This window comes from Loxodonta africana, chromosome 4 (assembly GCF_030014295.1).
Source record: "Loxodonta africana isolate mLoxAfr1 chromosome 4, mLoxAfr1.hap2, whole genome shotgun sequence".
Lineage (NCBI taxonomy): Eukaryota > Metazoa > Chordata > Mammalia > Proboscidea > Elephantidae > Loxodonta > Loxodonta africana.
This window is the reverse complement of record NC_087345.1, coordinates 153,124,016-153,140,354: the sequence shown is the minus strand read 5'-3', so window position 1 is coordinate 153,140,354 and position 16,339 is coordinate 153,124,016. Positions and strand designations below refer to the sequence as shown.

General features: G+C 41.7%; 1 protein-coding gene across 2 annotated transcripts in view; it reads right to left on the bottom strand.

Moving 5' to 3' along the window:
* MCM10 (minichromosome maintenance 10 replication initiation factor) overlaps positions 1-3,011 on the bottom strand; it is a 47,401-nt gene extending 44,390 nt beyond the window's left edge. The window contains exons 1-2 of one of the 2 annotated variants that reach the window (XM_003410732.4): positions 2,936-3,011; positions 1,402-1,492 (exon numbers count right to left, since the gene is read on the bottom strand). In XM_003410732.4, the coding sequence (XP_003410780.1) occupies positions 1,402-1,408 (7 nt within the window). In that variant the 5' untranslated portion in view covers positions 1,409-1,492; positions 2,936-3,011. The other variant, XM_010590724.3, reaches the window with a different exon arrangement.
* Between the last annotated feature and the right edge of the window lie 13,328 nt (positions 3,012-16,339).

Genomic DNA, 16,339 nt, shown 5'->3' with positions numbered 1-16,339 from the left:
TATAGGGAGAGCAACTAGGGTCATATAACAATGTGTGCATAAATCTTTGTATGCGAAACTAACTTGAACTGTAAACTTTCACTTAAAACACATTAAAAAATAATAATTTGCATACAAATTGTTCAATGACATTGGTTAGATTTTTCACAATGTGTCAACATTCTCATTATTTCCATTCTGGTTGTTCCATTCCCATTAATCTAGTTCCCCTACCCCCTCTTACCATCTCATCTTTGCTTTAGGGTTGGATCTCATATAGACGATTTTTTTTTAAAGGCACACTGTGTGTACTCATGGATAATGCTGTTTATTTTATGTGTCAATCTGTTATTTAGCTGAAAGGTGACCTCTGGGACTTTCAGTTTCCACCAAACTTCTTGATTTGGTTTATACTGGACCAAGTTGTGAAGTTTTACCAATCGAGTGAAATTTTTTACAGAAACTATGATTTTTGAAAGAACACAGATCCATTCACTACTGATTTTCATGTCCATTTCAACATTTGGTTTTACTTTCTTTTTTTTTTTAAAAGGGCAAAGCATTAACAAACTTGAAGGCTATTTTTTGCTTTGTAAATCCAGTTTCAAACAATGAACTCAATCACACAACCAGAAAATAGCATGTTTTATCTGCTAGGGCTTCTTCATAACCATTACAATATTTTTGTATCACTCCAGGGAAAGCTCTGCTAGTTGAAGCAACATCTCTTCACTAGGTAAATATTTCACACACGTCCTTGCAAAAAAAACAAAATTAGAAAAGACTATAAGAATTTAAGTCTAAGACTAAAACCGCTTTCATGATTTCAATGTCAAATGTGAAATCCAAAGTCAGACTGCCAGGTCGTATTCTTGTCCTGAGTGTGTGGCCTGCAAACAAGTGACTGGACATCTCTCTTCCTGCCTATAAAATAGGGCTGCAGGGAGGATTAAAGCTCTTGCAGCACACTGTTAAGGTGCTCAGTACGTTTGTTGTGGTTGTTGTGTGCTGTCCAGTTGGTTTTGACTCACGGCGACCCTACAGGACAGAAGAGAACTGCCCCATAGGTTTTTCTAGGCTGTAATCTTTCTGGGAGCACGTTACCAGGTCTTTTCTCCTGTGGAACCACTGAGTGGGTTTGAACTGCCAGCCTTTAGGTTAGCAGCCAAGTGCTAAACCACTGAGTCACCAGGGCTCCTTGCTCAGTATATGCTAACTATTATTTTAAGACAAACCCTGCTGCCAGAAGGATAAATCTTGCCTGATTAAACCAAGTAACGTTCAGTGATTGAAGTTAGATCTCTTCAACCCTGAGACCTTGGGGCTGGGAAGCTATCATCACTATTTTGCAAGTAGTTAACAAGCCCATGAACAAAAGGATGGTTTCCCATTAAACAAATGGAGAAAACTGCCAGGACTTACCATCCATGCTGTCAAGAGACCAGTTGTATGCAATAGAGAACTTCGAAGGAGGACCTGGTGCCCAGGAAATGAGCGTACTGTAGAGTCTTTGCTGTGTGAAGAAAACATTAGAAAAGTCACCCCCAACTCCTTCGCTCACAACCCATATCCAATCTGTCAAGAATTCCTGTAGGCTCTAACCTCAGAATTTACCCAGAATCCAACCACTTCCCACCCCTTCTTCCACCACCGGGAAACCCTGGTGGCGTAGTGGTTAAGTGCTACAGCTGCTAATCCAAGGGTCGGCAGTTCAAATCCACCAGGCACTCCTTGGAAACTCTATGGAGCAGTTCTACTCTGTCCTATAGGGTCGCTATGAGTCGGAATTGGCTCGACGACACTGGGTTTGGTTTTTTTGATTCTTCGTCCACCACCAACACCATCTCCCTCATCCCCTTTTACTGCCTTCAGACTATGATTATAAAAACTCGCCTGAAGTACAGAGTAGTTTATATGATACTAGATTACATGGATGAGACAAGTTGAGAACAGGAATGATTGAGGCTGGTCTAAATAGGGCTATTATCCTGTCTTATTCTCTGTAACACACTCGATGTCTACATTATTCATAGCAGGCTAGTGTGTGATTCTACTTGTGGTCTTGGTCATATCAGGATTTTTATTCGATGCTAGTTAGCAAAGCTCAAAGGCAGAAAAATAGTTGGCATAGCTAACTAAAATAAATTCATATCATTCTGTGTACTTTCCTTTTTTTAATTTGAAATTATTTTTAAAACTGCAAGTATAAAAATGTAAAAATGTCCAGGCTATTATTTAACTTGGAGTGCCTGGGTGGTGCAGTTAATGCATTTGGCTGCTAACTGAAAGGCTGGAGGTTCAAGCCCACCCAAAGGTACTTCATAAGAAAGGGCTGGTGCTCTACTTCTGAAAAATCAGCCACTGAAAACCCTACGAAGCACCGTTCTATTCTGACACACATGGGGTCGCCATGAGTCAGAGTCTACTTCAGTGGCAACTGGTTTTTAACTCTACAGTTTATGTGATCTTGGTAAGTGTAATGTAAAGGTATTAATTAAAGTGTTTTTATTTATTCAAGAAACATTTCCACGGATCCCATCATGTACCCCACACTGTATTATATACCGAGGAATTCATTAGACTGTAAACTTGTGGAGGATTAGAAGCAAACCGTCTTGTTCATTTCACTCATCTCAGTAATGCAATTCGGAAAAATCCAGAATTCTCCCCTCTCCACGTGGCCGCTTCTTTTCTATCTCTCCACACTTAGGCCACCCACCCAGAGCGCACGCCCCACAGACCCCACCAAAGCTGGGCGCCATCCCTTTTCTTCCCGAGGTCTCCCAGCCCAATTCCAAAGTCTAACCCACCTGAACCCCCAAGGACGCCGCGCCTCTCGCCCTCAGACCACAGCCCTCCTCAGGAGTTTCTCTAAAATCTCCCACAGACGTGCGTGGCGGCCCTGTGTCCACCTCTGCCCAAGAGCACCCACATAACCAGAATCCGCCCTTCTTACCAATTTCCGGCACCCCTTTTCTTTCTACATCTAAACGCGCCAAAATTCCAGCCTGACTCCACCCTGCCTCTGACGTCAGACGCAGGCCAGCCTTGGGGCCGCACTGATTGGCTACGTTTTAAAAACGTACAGGGAAAGCGATCGAACGACTAGTGAAAGAGAGTGAAATACGGTCCTTGTGTCGAGCAATTTGATTGGTACACGTAATCGGGCGCCATCTTTGTTAAGGGTAAGGAGACTTCCGGTCGTTGAGGCTTCTTTAGGTGAACTATGGTGACCTAACGCCCTGGTGACGTAATGGTTGAGTGCTACGACTGCTAACCAAGAGGTCGGCAGTTCAAATCCGCCAGGCGCTCTTTGGAAACGCTATGGGGCAGTTCTACTCTGTCCTATAGGGTCGCTATGAGTCGAAATCGACTAGATGGCAGTGGGTTTGGGTTTGGGTTTTTTTTTTAACACCCTGTAGCACGGAGTTTAAGTCTTCCTGCGTGGTATTTTTACGGAATATTCAAACTTAATTCCAGACTGTGTGGTCTAATAATCCCTCTGTGATTTTCTCATTTTCTCTGTGAGGTGGAGGGTGACGCTTAAAGCAGAGAAACCTGGACATTTACACTTAAACTGCAGGGCACATTTCAAAACGTTACCCTTGACCTCACAAATTTCCTGTGGCTGAATTGATTGTATAGAAGCCTGAACAAGTTGGTTGACTATTTCCCTTAGCTTTGCCAACCTTGTGTTCAGGTGAGGTGTTTGTATTCAAAAACAAATATGATCCACTTTAAGCTCTGTCTGACCCTGAGGAAGTAACTTCATCATCTGTAAAATGAGACGGAAAGGCTAGGAGACATTCTTTGACACAGTAGAAACCAGTTTCCAGAATTACTCATGGTCCATAACCAAAAACCAAACCAATTGCTGTCAATTCCGACTCAGCATATAGGACAGAGTAGGATTGTCCCACAGGGTTTCCAAGGGTGTAAATCTTTACGGGAGAAGATTGCCACACCCTTCTGTGGGGCCACTGCTGTGGGTCAGAACCACTGACCATTTGATTAGGAGCCTAGCGCTTCACCACTATGCCACCAGGGCTCCTTCATGGTCCATGTTGTTGTTAGGTGCCCTCGAGTAGGTTCCCACTCACAGCAACCCTATGTACAACAGAATGAAACAAGACCTTGAGAACTGTCACTAATACCAGAGCTGAGAGTAACATATCAGGAGATCATATTTTTGCAGAATATATTTTAGTAAAATCCAGACCTGTTTATGTATTTATATCCTAAAAACAGTGTTTGTACATAATACTAAAAACACAGTTTGTAATGCAGAGTAATACATTGAGCCTCTACGTAATTTCAAATAACTCAAAGCAGAAGAGTTTTTGATGGGCCAAATGACCATTTTAAATCTTTTTTTCCTCACAAAACTATTTAGGCACTGCATTCTCTCACTAATAAGACAGTTCATATAAGATGCTATCTCTAACCATTGTGTCTACCTTGATTTTCAGAACAATTAAAATCTATTTTAAGATGACTGGAAAATAAACAGTCCTGGTGCCATCTACATTGATTTTTCTGTGTCCTAATGGAACATTAATGCTCCATTTATGAGCTCAGCCCTATTAGTTAAGCCTATTATGTTGACCCAGGAATAGGAACTGCTAGTGTTGAAAAATCCACAGTAATGGTCCTCCATTACTATAGTAATCAAAAGAGTGCTGGTGGCACAGTGGTTAAGCATTTAAGCACTACCGGGTCTGTGGGAGAAAGATGTGGCAGTCAGCTTCTGTAAGGATTACAGCCTTGGGAACCTTATGGGGAAGTTCTACTCTGTCCTACAGGGTCACTATGAGTCAGATCAACTCCATAGCAATGTGTTTATAGTAATCAAATTAAACAAAGGAGTTTAAATGCATTACTACATCCAGTTATAAAGGCTCATCATAGATTCATTCTGAGCCATTCTGCAGAAATTCCTTGACCAATTCTGATTAATATTCTGAAGATCTCTTCTTCCCCTTGCCTTTCCAGGTCCTCCTTGCATCCAATTCCATACAAGAAGTAGGAAACAGTACCAATTTAAGCCCTGAAACCTTCCTGGAGTGAGAGACCAAGCAATTGTTATTGGAATTAGTATAGTGAGACACTAGAATTTGAGAGGTGGAGGTGATTTCAAGAATTAGGAGAATAGATTCAGAGCCCATTGAATGTGGGGACATGAGGGAGATGGAGAGGGAGGGTGGGAAGGAAGAACAGAGGTAAAGATATCTAGAATGACTCAGTTTCCTCATTTGTGCAGTTGGGCAGAGTTTGAGGCAACACACTGAAGCACAGGTTTAGGGGAGAAGACAGATTTAGTTTTGGATTTCAGAATCAGATGTGTGAAATGCTGCTTAAGAAAGGCCCAGTAGCCAGCTGATCTCTAGACCTGCGTTCTGAAGAGGTCTGTACCAGAGAACAGCTTTGAGAGTCATCAACATACATATGAATGATGCCTAAAACATAGAGTCTACATTGCAGTGATTCTTAACCTTTCTTTTTGGTGATGGTGGTGGTGGTATGGCATCTTAGTTATCAAGCGCAGCTATAACAAAAATACTGCAAGTGGGTGGCTTTAACAAATAGAAATTTATTTTCTCATGGTTTAGGAGGCTAAAGTCCAAAATCAGGATGCCAGCTCTAGGGGAAGGCTTTCTTTCTCTGTTGGCTCTGGAGGAAGGTCCTTGTTTCTTCTCAGCTTCCGTTCCCTCGTTCCTTGATGATCTTCATGTGGTGTGGCATCTATCTTCCCCCATCTCTGTTTGCTTGCTTGCTTAATCTGATCTTGTATATCTCAAAAGAAATTGAGTTAAAGAGAATGAAGAACACCAAAGACACAAGCTAAATATGAGCCCAAGAAACAGAAAGGGCCACATAAACCAGAGACTACATCAGCCTGAGACTGGAAGAGCTAGATGGTGCCCAGCTAAAACCGATGACTATCCTGACAGGAAACACAACAGAGAATCCCTGATGGAGCAGGAGAACAGTGGGATGCAGACCTCAACTTCTCGTAAAAAGACCAGACTTAATGGTCTGACTGAGACTAGAGGGACCCCGGAGGTCATGGCCCCTGGACCCTCTGTTAGCCCAAGACCGGAACCATTCCTGAAGCCAACTCTTCAGACAGGCATTGGACTGGACTACAAGACAGAAAATGATACTGGTGAGGAGTGAGCCTCTTGGCTCAAGTAGACACATGAGACTATGTGGGCAGCTCCTGTCTGGAGGGGAGATGAGAAGGCAGAGGGGGACAGGAGATGGTTGAAGGACACGGAGAATACAGGGCAGAGAGGAAGAGTGTGTGCTGTCTCATTAGGGGGAGAGTGGCTAGGAGTACATAGCAAGGTATATATAAGTTTTTGTATGTGAGACTGACTTGATCTGTAAACTTTCTCTTAAAGCACAATAAATTTTTTTAAAAAATTTAGTTAAGACACACCCTATGCTAATACTTCCTTATTAACATAACAAAGAAAACCCATTTCCAAATGGGATTATAACCACAGATTCAGGAGTTAGGATTTATGACACACATTTTTGGGGAACGCAATTCAATCCATTACAGGAGGGTATGTGATCACAGGCCTCTTTGAGAATATAATGAAAATGATAGCTTCTTTCCCCCAGAAAAATGCACACTCATACATTCAAGATTTTGTGTACCTTTTCGAGGCATTCACATATTTTTCCTGAAGCTCATGTATAGATGCCCCTCTGTCTTATCTAGTGCTGCTGTAACAGAAATACCACAAGTGGGTGGTTTTAACAAAGAAATTTATTCTCTTACAGTCCAGGAGGCTAGAAGTCCAAATTCAGTGTGCCAGCTCCAAGGGAAGGCTTTCTCTCTCTGTCGGCTCTGGGAGAAGGTCCTTGTCGTCAATCTTCTCTCGGTCTAAGAGCTTCTCTGCGCAGGAATCTTGGGTCCAAAGAACGCGCTATGCTCCTGGTGCTACTTTCTTGGCGATATGAGTCCCCCATGTCTCTCTGCTCACTCCTCTGTTTTATATCTCAAAAGAGATTGACTAAAGATACAGCCTAATCTTGCAGATTGAGTCTTTCCTCATTAACATACCTGCCTCTAATCTTGCCTCATTAACATCATACAGGTAGGATTTACAACACATAAGAAGATCACATCAGAGGACAAAATGATAGACAGTCACAATACTGGGAATTATGGCCTAGTCAGGTTGACACATATTTTTGGGGAACACAATTCAATCCATAGCCAAAACCCACTGCTGTCGAGTCGATTCTGACTCATAGTGACCCTATAAGAAACCTCTGGTATTGAAGACCAGAACTCTGGAGAGCACAAACATCTGAGGTAACACAGGAGGAGCCAAATAGCTGAGCAGGAGCCTCCCAGAGAGCTCAGGAAAAACAGTACCACCTTAGACAGAGGCAAGAGGGTGCCCTGCCCAGGACCTGCACCTCACATGGCCCTGCTCTGCTCCTCCTCCAACCGTGCCCCTCCCCATAGGGTGATGAGTCCCAAGGACAAGGGCAGATCCTGGGCAACTCCTTGTACCAAATTTCTAGGCACTGGAATCTATCTTTGTCCACCCAAATGGCCCCAAGCCTGCTTCTAGTGCCTGTGTGAGCCTCTTCCCCTGGTTGTGTTTCCAAAGGTGAAATCCCAGGTATAAGGGGTAACCAAAGGATGATTGTTTGGTGGTGGTTGTGGGGTGCGGGGAGAAGGGAGCTTGGATAGCAGGCTGGGGTGTCTCTACACTTAGGAAAGAGGACCCCAAGGGCAGTGCAGAACTGAGCCCAGGAAGGGAAAAGAAGCAGGTTTCAGGGGCTGGGGCCCACTTCTCAAGCACCCATGTTTTAGTTTGAAGGTCCAAAGAGATTGTTAGTTTTACCTATAAACTTTTAATTTTACACATAGGGTATGTGGGCCTCTGTTTGTATCCTTGCCCAAGGTTTTTCCAGTGTAAGGGGTGGGCCTGAAGGAAAGCGGCAGCACGGGATGCCGGAAAAAAGTGGCAAATGTCAATGCTCTAAAGCAGTGGTTCTCAAAGTCTGGTTCCCGGCCCCACAACATCAGCATCACCTGAGAACTTGCTGGAAATAAAATTTTTGTGCACTATGCCAGATCTACTGACTCAGGAACCCTGGGGGTGGGGTTCAACCTTTGTAATTATTTCCTCTCTCTAGCAATGGTTCTTAGACTTTAGTATGTATCAGAATCACCTGGAAGACTTTTTAAAACACGTCACAAAACAAGGAAAACAGTGAAGAGGAGGGAAAGGTCAGTCTGCTGCAAGCCTCCTACCCCTCAAACCGCCTCTGGCCTATGTTGCTAAGTACGTGTCCTAGTCACCCTTGCCTAAATTCGTCATCCCTCATATCCAATTACCAAGTCTTACAGATTATATCTCGTTTCTTGAACTCATCCTCTTCTCTACATGCTCATTGTTGGGACCCTCTTTAAGCAATTATCATCTCTCTCCATTTTACCACCTCTTAACTGGTCTCTTTCCAATCTCACCCAGCTCTAATTCATTTCCCATGCTGCTGCCATTTATAGCACTAATCTTCACATGACTTTTCCCTGATTAAAATCCATCAGTAGCTCCTCAATTCCTATAAATTTTAAACTTGCCATTCAATATCTTTACTTACAGGCCCAACTGCTGCCTATGTTTTCACTAACCCCAACTCCTGTCTTTCCCCACTGGTTCAGTCTTTCTTCCAGTCATACTGAACTATTTCCTGTTCTTCAAATATTCCAGGCCCTGCCATGCCTCAGAGACTTTGTAAATGTAGATTCCTCTGCTTGGACTTTCAACCATTTGCTCCAACTCATCCAACTTACCTCACTTCAGGCATCCCCTCCTCTGTGAAGCTCTTCTGGATCCCTTGGGCTAAGTGTTCCTACTCAGTACTTCCTAGAACTCTGGACTGACCTCTCCTATTGAGCTTGCTGCCAAAAACAAACTCGTTGCTGTTGAGTTGACACCAGCTCATAGCAACCCTATAGCACAGAGTATAACTGTCCCATAGGGCTTCCAAGGATTGGCTGCTGGATTTGAACTGCTGACCTTTTGGTTAGCAGCCGATCTCTTAACCAATTTGCTACCAGGGCTCCTAACTTGCCACGTTGCACTGTACTTATTTATGTCTTCTGCTTCTTCCCACTGTAATGTGAGCATCTAGAGGTAAGGGAACTGTGTACTGTTCACCTTTCTATCCCTTCCTCCTTCCTCTCTCTTGATGCTAGTGCCTGGAACACAATAAATATTCACTGAAGAAAATACTGAATAGAATTCGTTCCTTAACACGTCACTTACCAATTTTGGGCTCAGTTTCTACACCTGTAAAGCACAGATAATTAATAGCAATACTGGTTTACAGGGTTTTAAAGCCAAAAACCAAACCCACTGCTGTCAAGTCAATTCTGACTCATAGCGACCCTACAGGACAGAGTAGACGTGCCCCACAGGGTTTCCAAGGAGCACCTGGTGGATTCGAACAGGGCATTAGGGAGGATCAAATGAGAATTTCCAGTACATATCCACACATCTGTTATCAGCCATAATCACTTATTGCCTTATGTGTACAAGGTGCTGGAATATAAAAATATGGTCCATATTCTAGGAATTTAGTCTAATTAGGGAGCTATGACATATGCGTAAAAGGTAAGTAACATTAGGTAGACAAGGGGGACCAATTTTGCTGGAGAGGAGGGAACATACCGGCAAGTGGAAATATTAAAAGTCAGTAGAAACTAATAGGGTGGAGGCTGATGAACACCAGGCCAAGAGCTTTATTGTGTAAGCAGTAGAGACCGTGTTTGAGCCGGTGCGGGGGGGAAACAGATGTGTAGAGGGAAAGGTGGTTAAGGGCTCAGACTCTGGAGTTAAGACTGTATACATTTTTGTTTGTTTTCGTCATTGATTTGTGACTTAGGAGACCTCACGTGTTACAAAGTAGAACTGCTTCATAGGGTTTTCTTGGCTGTAATCTTTATGGAAGCAGATTGCCAGGCTTGTTTTTTACCATGGTTCTGCTGAGTGGGTTCGAACCACCAACCTTTCACCAACCTTTAGGTTAACAGCCGAGCACAAACCGTTTGCACCATCCAGAGACCTTAAGACTGTTTTAACTGCCACATACTAACTATGCAACGTTGGGTAAGTAACTTAACCCCTTCAGGGCCTCAACTTCCTCATCTGCAAAATAGCGATAATAGTAGTTTTAGGGCATTGTGAGAATTGAACGAGAAACACTTGAAAATATGCATAGTGTCCTCAGCATATGTAAGCATTAAGTGTGTATTAACTAATATTCTCACTACTTTATAAGGCATTGTTTAGGAAGATTAAGCTAACAAAGAAAGGTACTCAGGAACTGAATATACAAGTAAATAAAGGATAAATTCAGACTATAAGAGTTGAAAGGGACATATGGGGACCATTATGAAGGAAAACCTATCTGCTGCTTCGGTAACTGACTGGCTATAGGAAAAGGAGAGGGTGATGGCGAGGCTGACAATAGCTGGGAGACTGGCAGAACTACAGATGTAGGCTAGAAGTCTAAAAGAGGAGCTTGCTTTGCAGTGGAAAGACAATGAGTTCAATCTGAGACGATGGTGCAGTAGAAGACATAAACGTGGAGATTTCAGCAGGTGCCTTTAGATTTGTGACTGAAGCCGGGGGCACATCAGTGCTTCAAATGCAGGTCTGGGGTGCTGGCTTAGCGAATGTAGCTGAGTTCTCTAGAGAACACAGAAGCAGAATATCTTTGGGTATGTTCACCTGGCTAATGTACCAGATGACTACACCGATTCTTTGATCCTTAGGCCCAGCAGGAGGCAATGCTATTCAAAATCAGACCTTCTACTGGGAATCACCTTGGGTTTCCATGCCCCTGCCCCACCCCCCCACCCCCTTGTTTATATCTGCCCTCACATCTTCCATGCACCATGGTGCAGAACTCTCTAGGCCCTTATCTCAAGACTTGAATTTGTCTAACTGACTGGACAAAGACCTTGAACTCAGAGATAACCCTCTACTTACAGGTGAAATGGCCCCTCTGAAAAAGAAGAAACGCAGTCTTCTTCATGTTCATAACAGTGTATTGTCTTTGCCGCCCAACTAACTGCCTACTGCTTTTCAACCAACCCAGAGGTTTCTTTAAACAACAGGGAATGTTCTTTCATCTAGTTACCTTAACTGAAGTTGTGCAAAGGGAAGCCAATAAGAGACTCTAGCTGTGGTGGTTTTAATTAATTCATGAGAAAGTTTAACACATTTCATTCTTGCTTTTGCTGGGTTAATAACTACAACATATATTTTATATATGTGAAATAACTCCCCCGCCCCTCGATTATAGCTCCATATATTTAAAGGACAAAATTGCGACACACATTTATCAGCTCAGTAAGGGTTCCTGAATCAATACGTTTTGTATTACACTTCACATCTTTGCAGTTACTTAGCTAAAGAAAAACAACATTTAAATTACTCAGTGATGACTTTTTCTTAGCAAGAGTACATAATGCTATTTCAATAACTTTTTAAATGACAAACTATGTAAATCAAATGATGCCAAAAAGGATGCTAAAACTAATTTATACTTTCTATCTGCCTTTCATAGCAAAACAGCCTTGGTACATTTCATTTTTCCACTAAAACCTCTGAATATTGTTTCACATACTTGATTCCTATTACACTTAAAAACTGCAACTCTCCGTCATATCAGCTTTCCCCCACTAATTAGTGATGCATAGTGGTTAAGTGCTACTGCTGCTAACCAAATGGTCGGCAGTTTGAATCCGCCAGGCGCTCCTTGGAAACTCTATAGGGCAGTTCTACTCTGTCCTGTAGGGTCGCTATGAGTCGGAATCAACTCGACGGCACTGGGTGGGGGTGGGTACAATATATTTAATTTTTTTTTTAATTGAACTTTAGATGTTTACAGAACAAACTAGTTTCTCATCAAACAGTACACACATTGTTGTATGACATTGATTAACAACCCCACAACATGTCAACACTCTCCCTTCTCAACCCTGGGTTCCCTATTACCAGCTGTCCTATTTCCTCCTACCTTCCAGTCCCTGCCCCAGGGCTGCTGCATCCCTTTAGTCTTGTTTTCTTCCATGCGACTGTTCAATCTTTGGCTGAAGGGTGAACCTCAGGAGTGGCCTCATTACTGAGCTGAAAGGGTGTCCAGGGGCCATACTCTCAGGGTTTCTCCAGTCTTTGTCAGGCCAGCAAGTCTGGACTTTCTGAGTTAGAATTTTCTACATTTTTCTACAGCTCTGTCTGGGACCCTCTATTGTGAGCCCTGTCAGAGCAGTCAGTGGTGGTAGCTGGGCACCATCTAGTTGTACTGGACTAAGTCTGGTGGAGGCCGTGGTAGATGTGGTCCATTAGTCCTTTGGACTAATCTTTCCCTTATATCTTTAATTTTCTTCATTTTTCCTTGCTCCCGAAGGGGTGAGACCAGTGGAGTATCCTAGATGGCCGCTCACAGGCTTTTAAGACCCCAGACACTACTCACCAAAGTAGAATGTAGAACATATTCTTTATAAACTCTGTATGCCAATTGAGCTAGATGTTCCTGAGACCATGGTCCCCATAGCCCTCAGCCCAGCAATTCGGTCCCTCAGGTCCATGTGCCTATGTAGCTACCATGGGCTTGCCTTGTACAAGTTGTGCTGTCTTCCCCAGTATTGTGTACTGTCTTACCCTTCACCAAAGTTACCACTTATCCATTGTCTATTTAGTGTTTTTCCATCCCCACCTCTCCCCTCCCTCATAACCATCAAATATTGTTTATTATTGTATGTAAACCTTTTCATAAGTTTTTGCAGTAGTGGTCTCATACAATATTTGTCCTTTTGTGACTGACTTATTTCACTCAGCATAATGTCCTCTAGATGCATCCATGTTATGAGATGCTTCACAGATTCATGTTGTTCTTTAGTTTTGCGTAATACTCCATTGTGTGTATGTACCACAGTTTGTTCACCGATTCATCTGTTGATGGGCATTTAGGTTGTTTCCATCTTTTTGCTATTGTGAACAATGCTGCAATGAACATGGGTGTACGTATATCTATTCACGTAACGACTCTTATTTCTCTAGGGTATACTCCTAGGAGTGGGATTGCTGGATCAAACGGTATTTCTATTTCTAGCCATATTGTTTTCCAAAAGGTTATATCATTTTGCATTTCCACCAGCAGTACATAAGAGTTCTGATCTCCCTGCATCCTCTCCAACATTTATTTTCTGTTTTATTGATTAGTGTCAGTAATGCCGGGCTGAGATCGTGGTTTTGATTTGAATTTCTCTGATGGCTAGAGATTATGAGTATTTTCTCATGTGTCCATTGGCTGCTTGAATGTCTTTGGTGAAGTGTCTGTTCATTTCCTTTGCCAATTTTTTCATTGGATTATTTGTCTTTTTGTTGTAGTGGTGTTGGATTTTCTCGTCGATTTTAGAGATTACACCTTTGTCCAGTTTGTAATAGCCCAAATTTTTTTCCCAGTCTGTAGGTTCTCTTTTTACTCTTTTGGTGAAGTCTTTTGATGAACATAAGTGTTTAATTTTTAGAAGATCCCAGTTATCTAGCTTATCCTCTGGAGCTTGTATGTTGTTGGTTGTGATTTGTATCCTGTTAATGCCGTGTATTAGGGCCTCTAGTGTTGATCCTATTTTTTTCTTCTATGAACTTCATGGTTTTGGGCTTTATAGTTAGGTCTTTGATCCACTTTGAGTTAGTTTTTGTATACGGTGTGAGGTATGGGTCCTGTTTCATTTTTTTTGCAGATGGACATCCAGTTTTGCCAGTGCCATTTGTTGAAAAGACTGTCTTTTCCCCATTTGATGGGCTTTGGGCCCTTGTAAAAGATCAGGTGACCATAGGTGGATGGATTTACATCTGGATTCTCAATTCTGTTCCATTGGTCAATGTATCTGTCGTTGTACCAGTACCAGGCTGTTTTGACTACCTTAGCTGTATAGTAAGTTCTGAGATCAGGTAGTGTGAGTCCTCCTACTTTATTCTTCTTCTTCAATAGCGCTTTACTTATGTGGGGCTTCTTCCCTTTCCATATAAAGTCAATGATAAGTTTTTCCATCTCTTTAAAGAATGTTGCTGGTATCTGGATTGGTATTGCATTGTATTTGTAAATTGCTTTGGGTAGAATTGTCATTTTTACGATGTTGAGTCTACCTATCCATGAGCATGGTATGTTTTTCCATTTATGTAGCTCTCTTTTGGTTTCTTGCAGTAGTGTTCTGTAGTTTTCTTTGTATAGATCTTTTACATTCCTGGTTAGATTTATTCCCAAGTATTTTATTTTTTTAGGGGCTATTAAAAATGGTATTGTTTTCCTGATTTCCTTTTCATCGTTCTCTTTATTGGTGAATAGGAATCCAACTGATTTTTATATGTTTATCTTGTATCCTGCAACTCTGCTGAATCTATTAGTTCCAGTAGTTTTCTTGTGGAGTCTTTCGGATTTTCTTAGTATATCATCTGCAAATAGGGACAGTTTAACTTTTTCATTACCAATTTGGATGCCCTTTATTTCTGTTTCTTGCCTTATTCCTCTAGCTAAGACTTCCAACACAATGTTAAGTAGGAGTGGTGATAAAGGGCATCCTTGTCTTGCTCCTGTTCTCAAGGGGAATGTTTTCACCCTCTCTCCATTGAGAATGATGTTGGCCGTTGGTTTACATAGATGCCCTTTATTATGTTGAGAAATGTCCCTTCTATACCTATTTTATTGAGAGTTTTTATCAGAAATGGGTCTTGGACTTTGTCAAATGCCTTTTCTGCATCGATTGAGATGATCATGTGATTATTTTCTTTCCTTTTATTTATGTGGTGGATTACATTGATTGATTTCCTAATGTTGAACTATCCTTGCATACCTGGTATGAATCCTACTTGGTCCAAATCAAAAACCAAACCCAGTGCTGTTGAGTTGATTCCGACTCATAGCTACACTATAGGACAGAGTAGAACTACCCCATAGAGTTTCCAAGGAGTGCCTGGCGGATTCGAACTGCCGACCCTTTGGTTAGCAGCCATAGCACTAAACCACTACGCCGCCAGGGTTTCCCCTGCTTGGTCATGGTGTATTATTTTTTTGATATGATGGTGAATTCTATTGGCTAGAATTTTGTTGAGAATTTTTGCATCTATATTCATGAGAGATATTGGTATGTGATCTTTTTTTTGTGGTGTTTTTGCCTGGTTTTGGTATCAAGGTTATCCTGGCTTCATTGAAAGAACTTGGAAGTATCGCTACCTTTTCTAGGTTCTGAAATCATTTGAGTAGTACTGGTGTAAGCTCTTCTCTAAATGTTTGGTAGAGTTCTCCAGTAAAGCCATCTGGGCCAGGGTTTTTTTTTTGTTGGGAGGTTTTTTCTTTTATTACCTTGTCAGTCTCTTCTCTTGTTATGGGTCTGTTCAGGTTTTCAACATCATTTTGTGTTAGTTTGGGTAGGTCGTGTATCTCTAGAAATTTGTCCATTTCCTCTAGATTTTCAAATTTTTTGGAGTATAGTTTTTCAGAATACTCTGCTGTGATCCTGTTTATTTCAGTTGGCCCTCTTGTAATGCCCCCCCATTTCATTCTCATTTGGGTTATTTGCGTTCTCTCCTGTTTCTCTTCTGTCAATTTGGACAGTGGTTTGTCGATTTTTTTGATCCTTTCAAAGAACCAACTTTTGGTTTTGTTGATTCTTTCTACTGTTTTTCTATTCTCTATTTCATTTATTTCTGCTCTGATCTTTATTATTCCCTTTCTTCTGGTGGCTGTGGGCTTCTTTTGCTGTTCTCTATTTGTTGAAGTTGTGTAGCTAATGTTTTATTACTTGGAATTGCCTTGCCTGCGTCTCCATTAGAAAGTTCTATACCTATACCGCTTATTCCCTCTTTTATAGTTCTGACGTTGTTGTCATTTACAGATTAACCTCTGGTTCCCTGTTGCAATTCTTTTGGTCTTTGGATAGTCCTTGAGAGTTCATTTCCTTGGTTGGTATCTGGTTGGTACAATCTTGTGTCCTAGATTCAGGCTGTGGTCTGATGTTGTTTGTTCTCAGACCTAAGGACTCCCTTTAATAATTCTTGTAAGTGTTGTTTGGTTTTTACATGTTCCCTTAATTTCTGTTTATCTGGAAGTGTTCTTACTTCACCATCATATTTGAATGAAAGTTTTGCAGAATATATTATTCTTGGTTGGCAATTTTTTTCTTTGAAGGTTTTATATATGTCATCCCATTGCCTTCTTGCCTGTATGGTTTCTGTAGAATAGTCAGAGCTGAGTCTTATTATTTCTCCTCTGTATGTGATTTTTATTTTATTTTTGTGGCATCATATGGTAA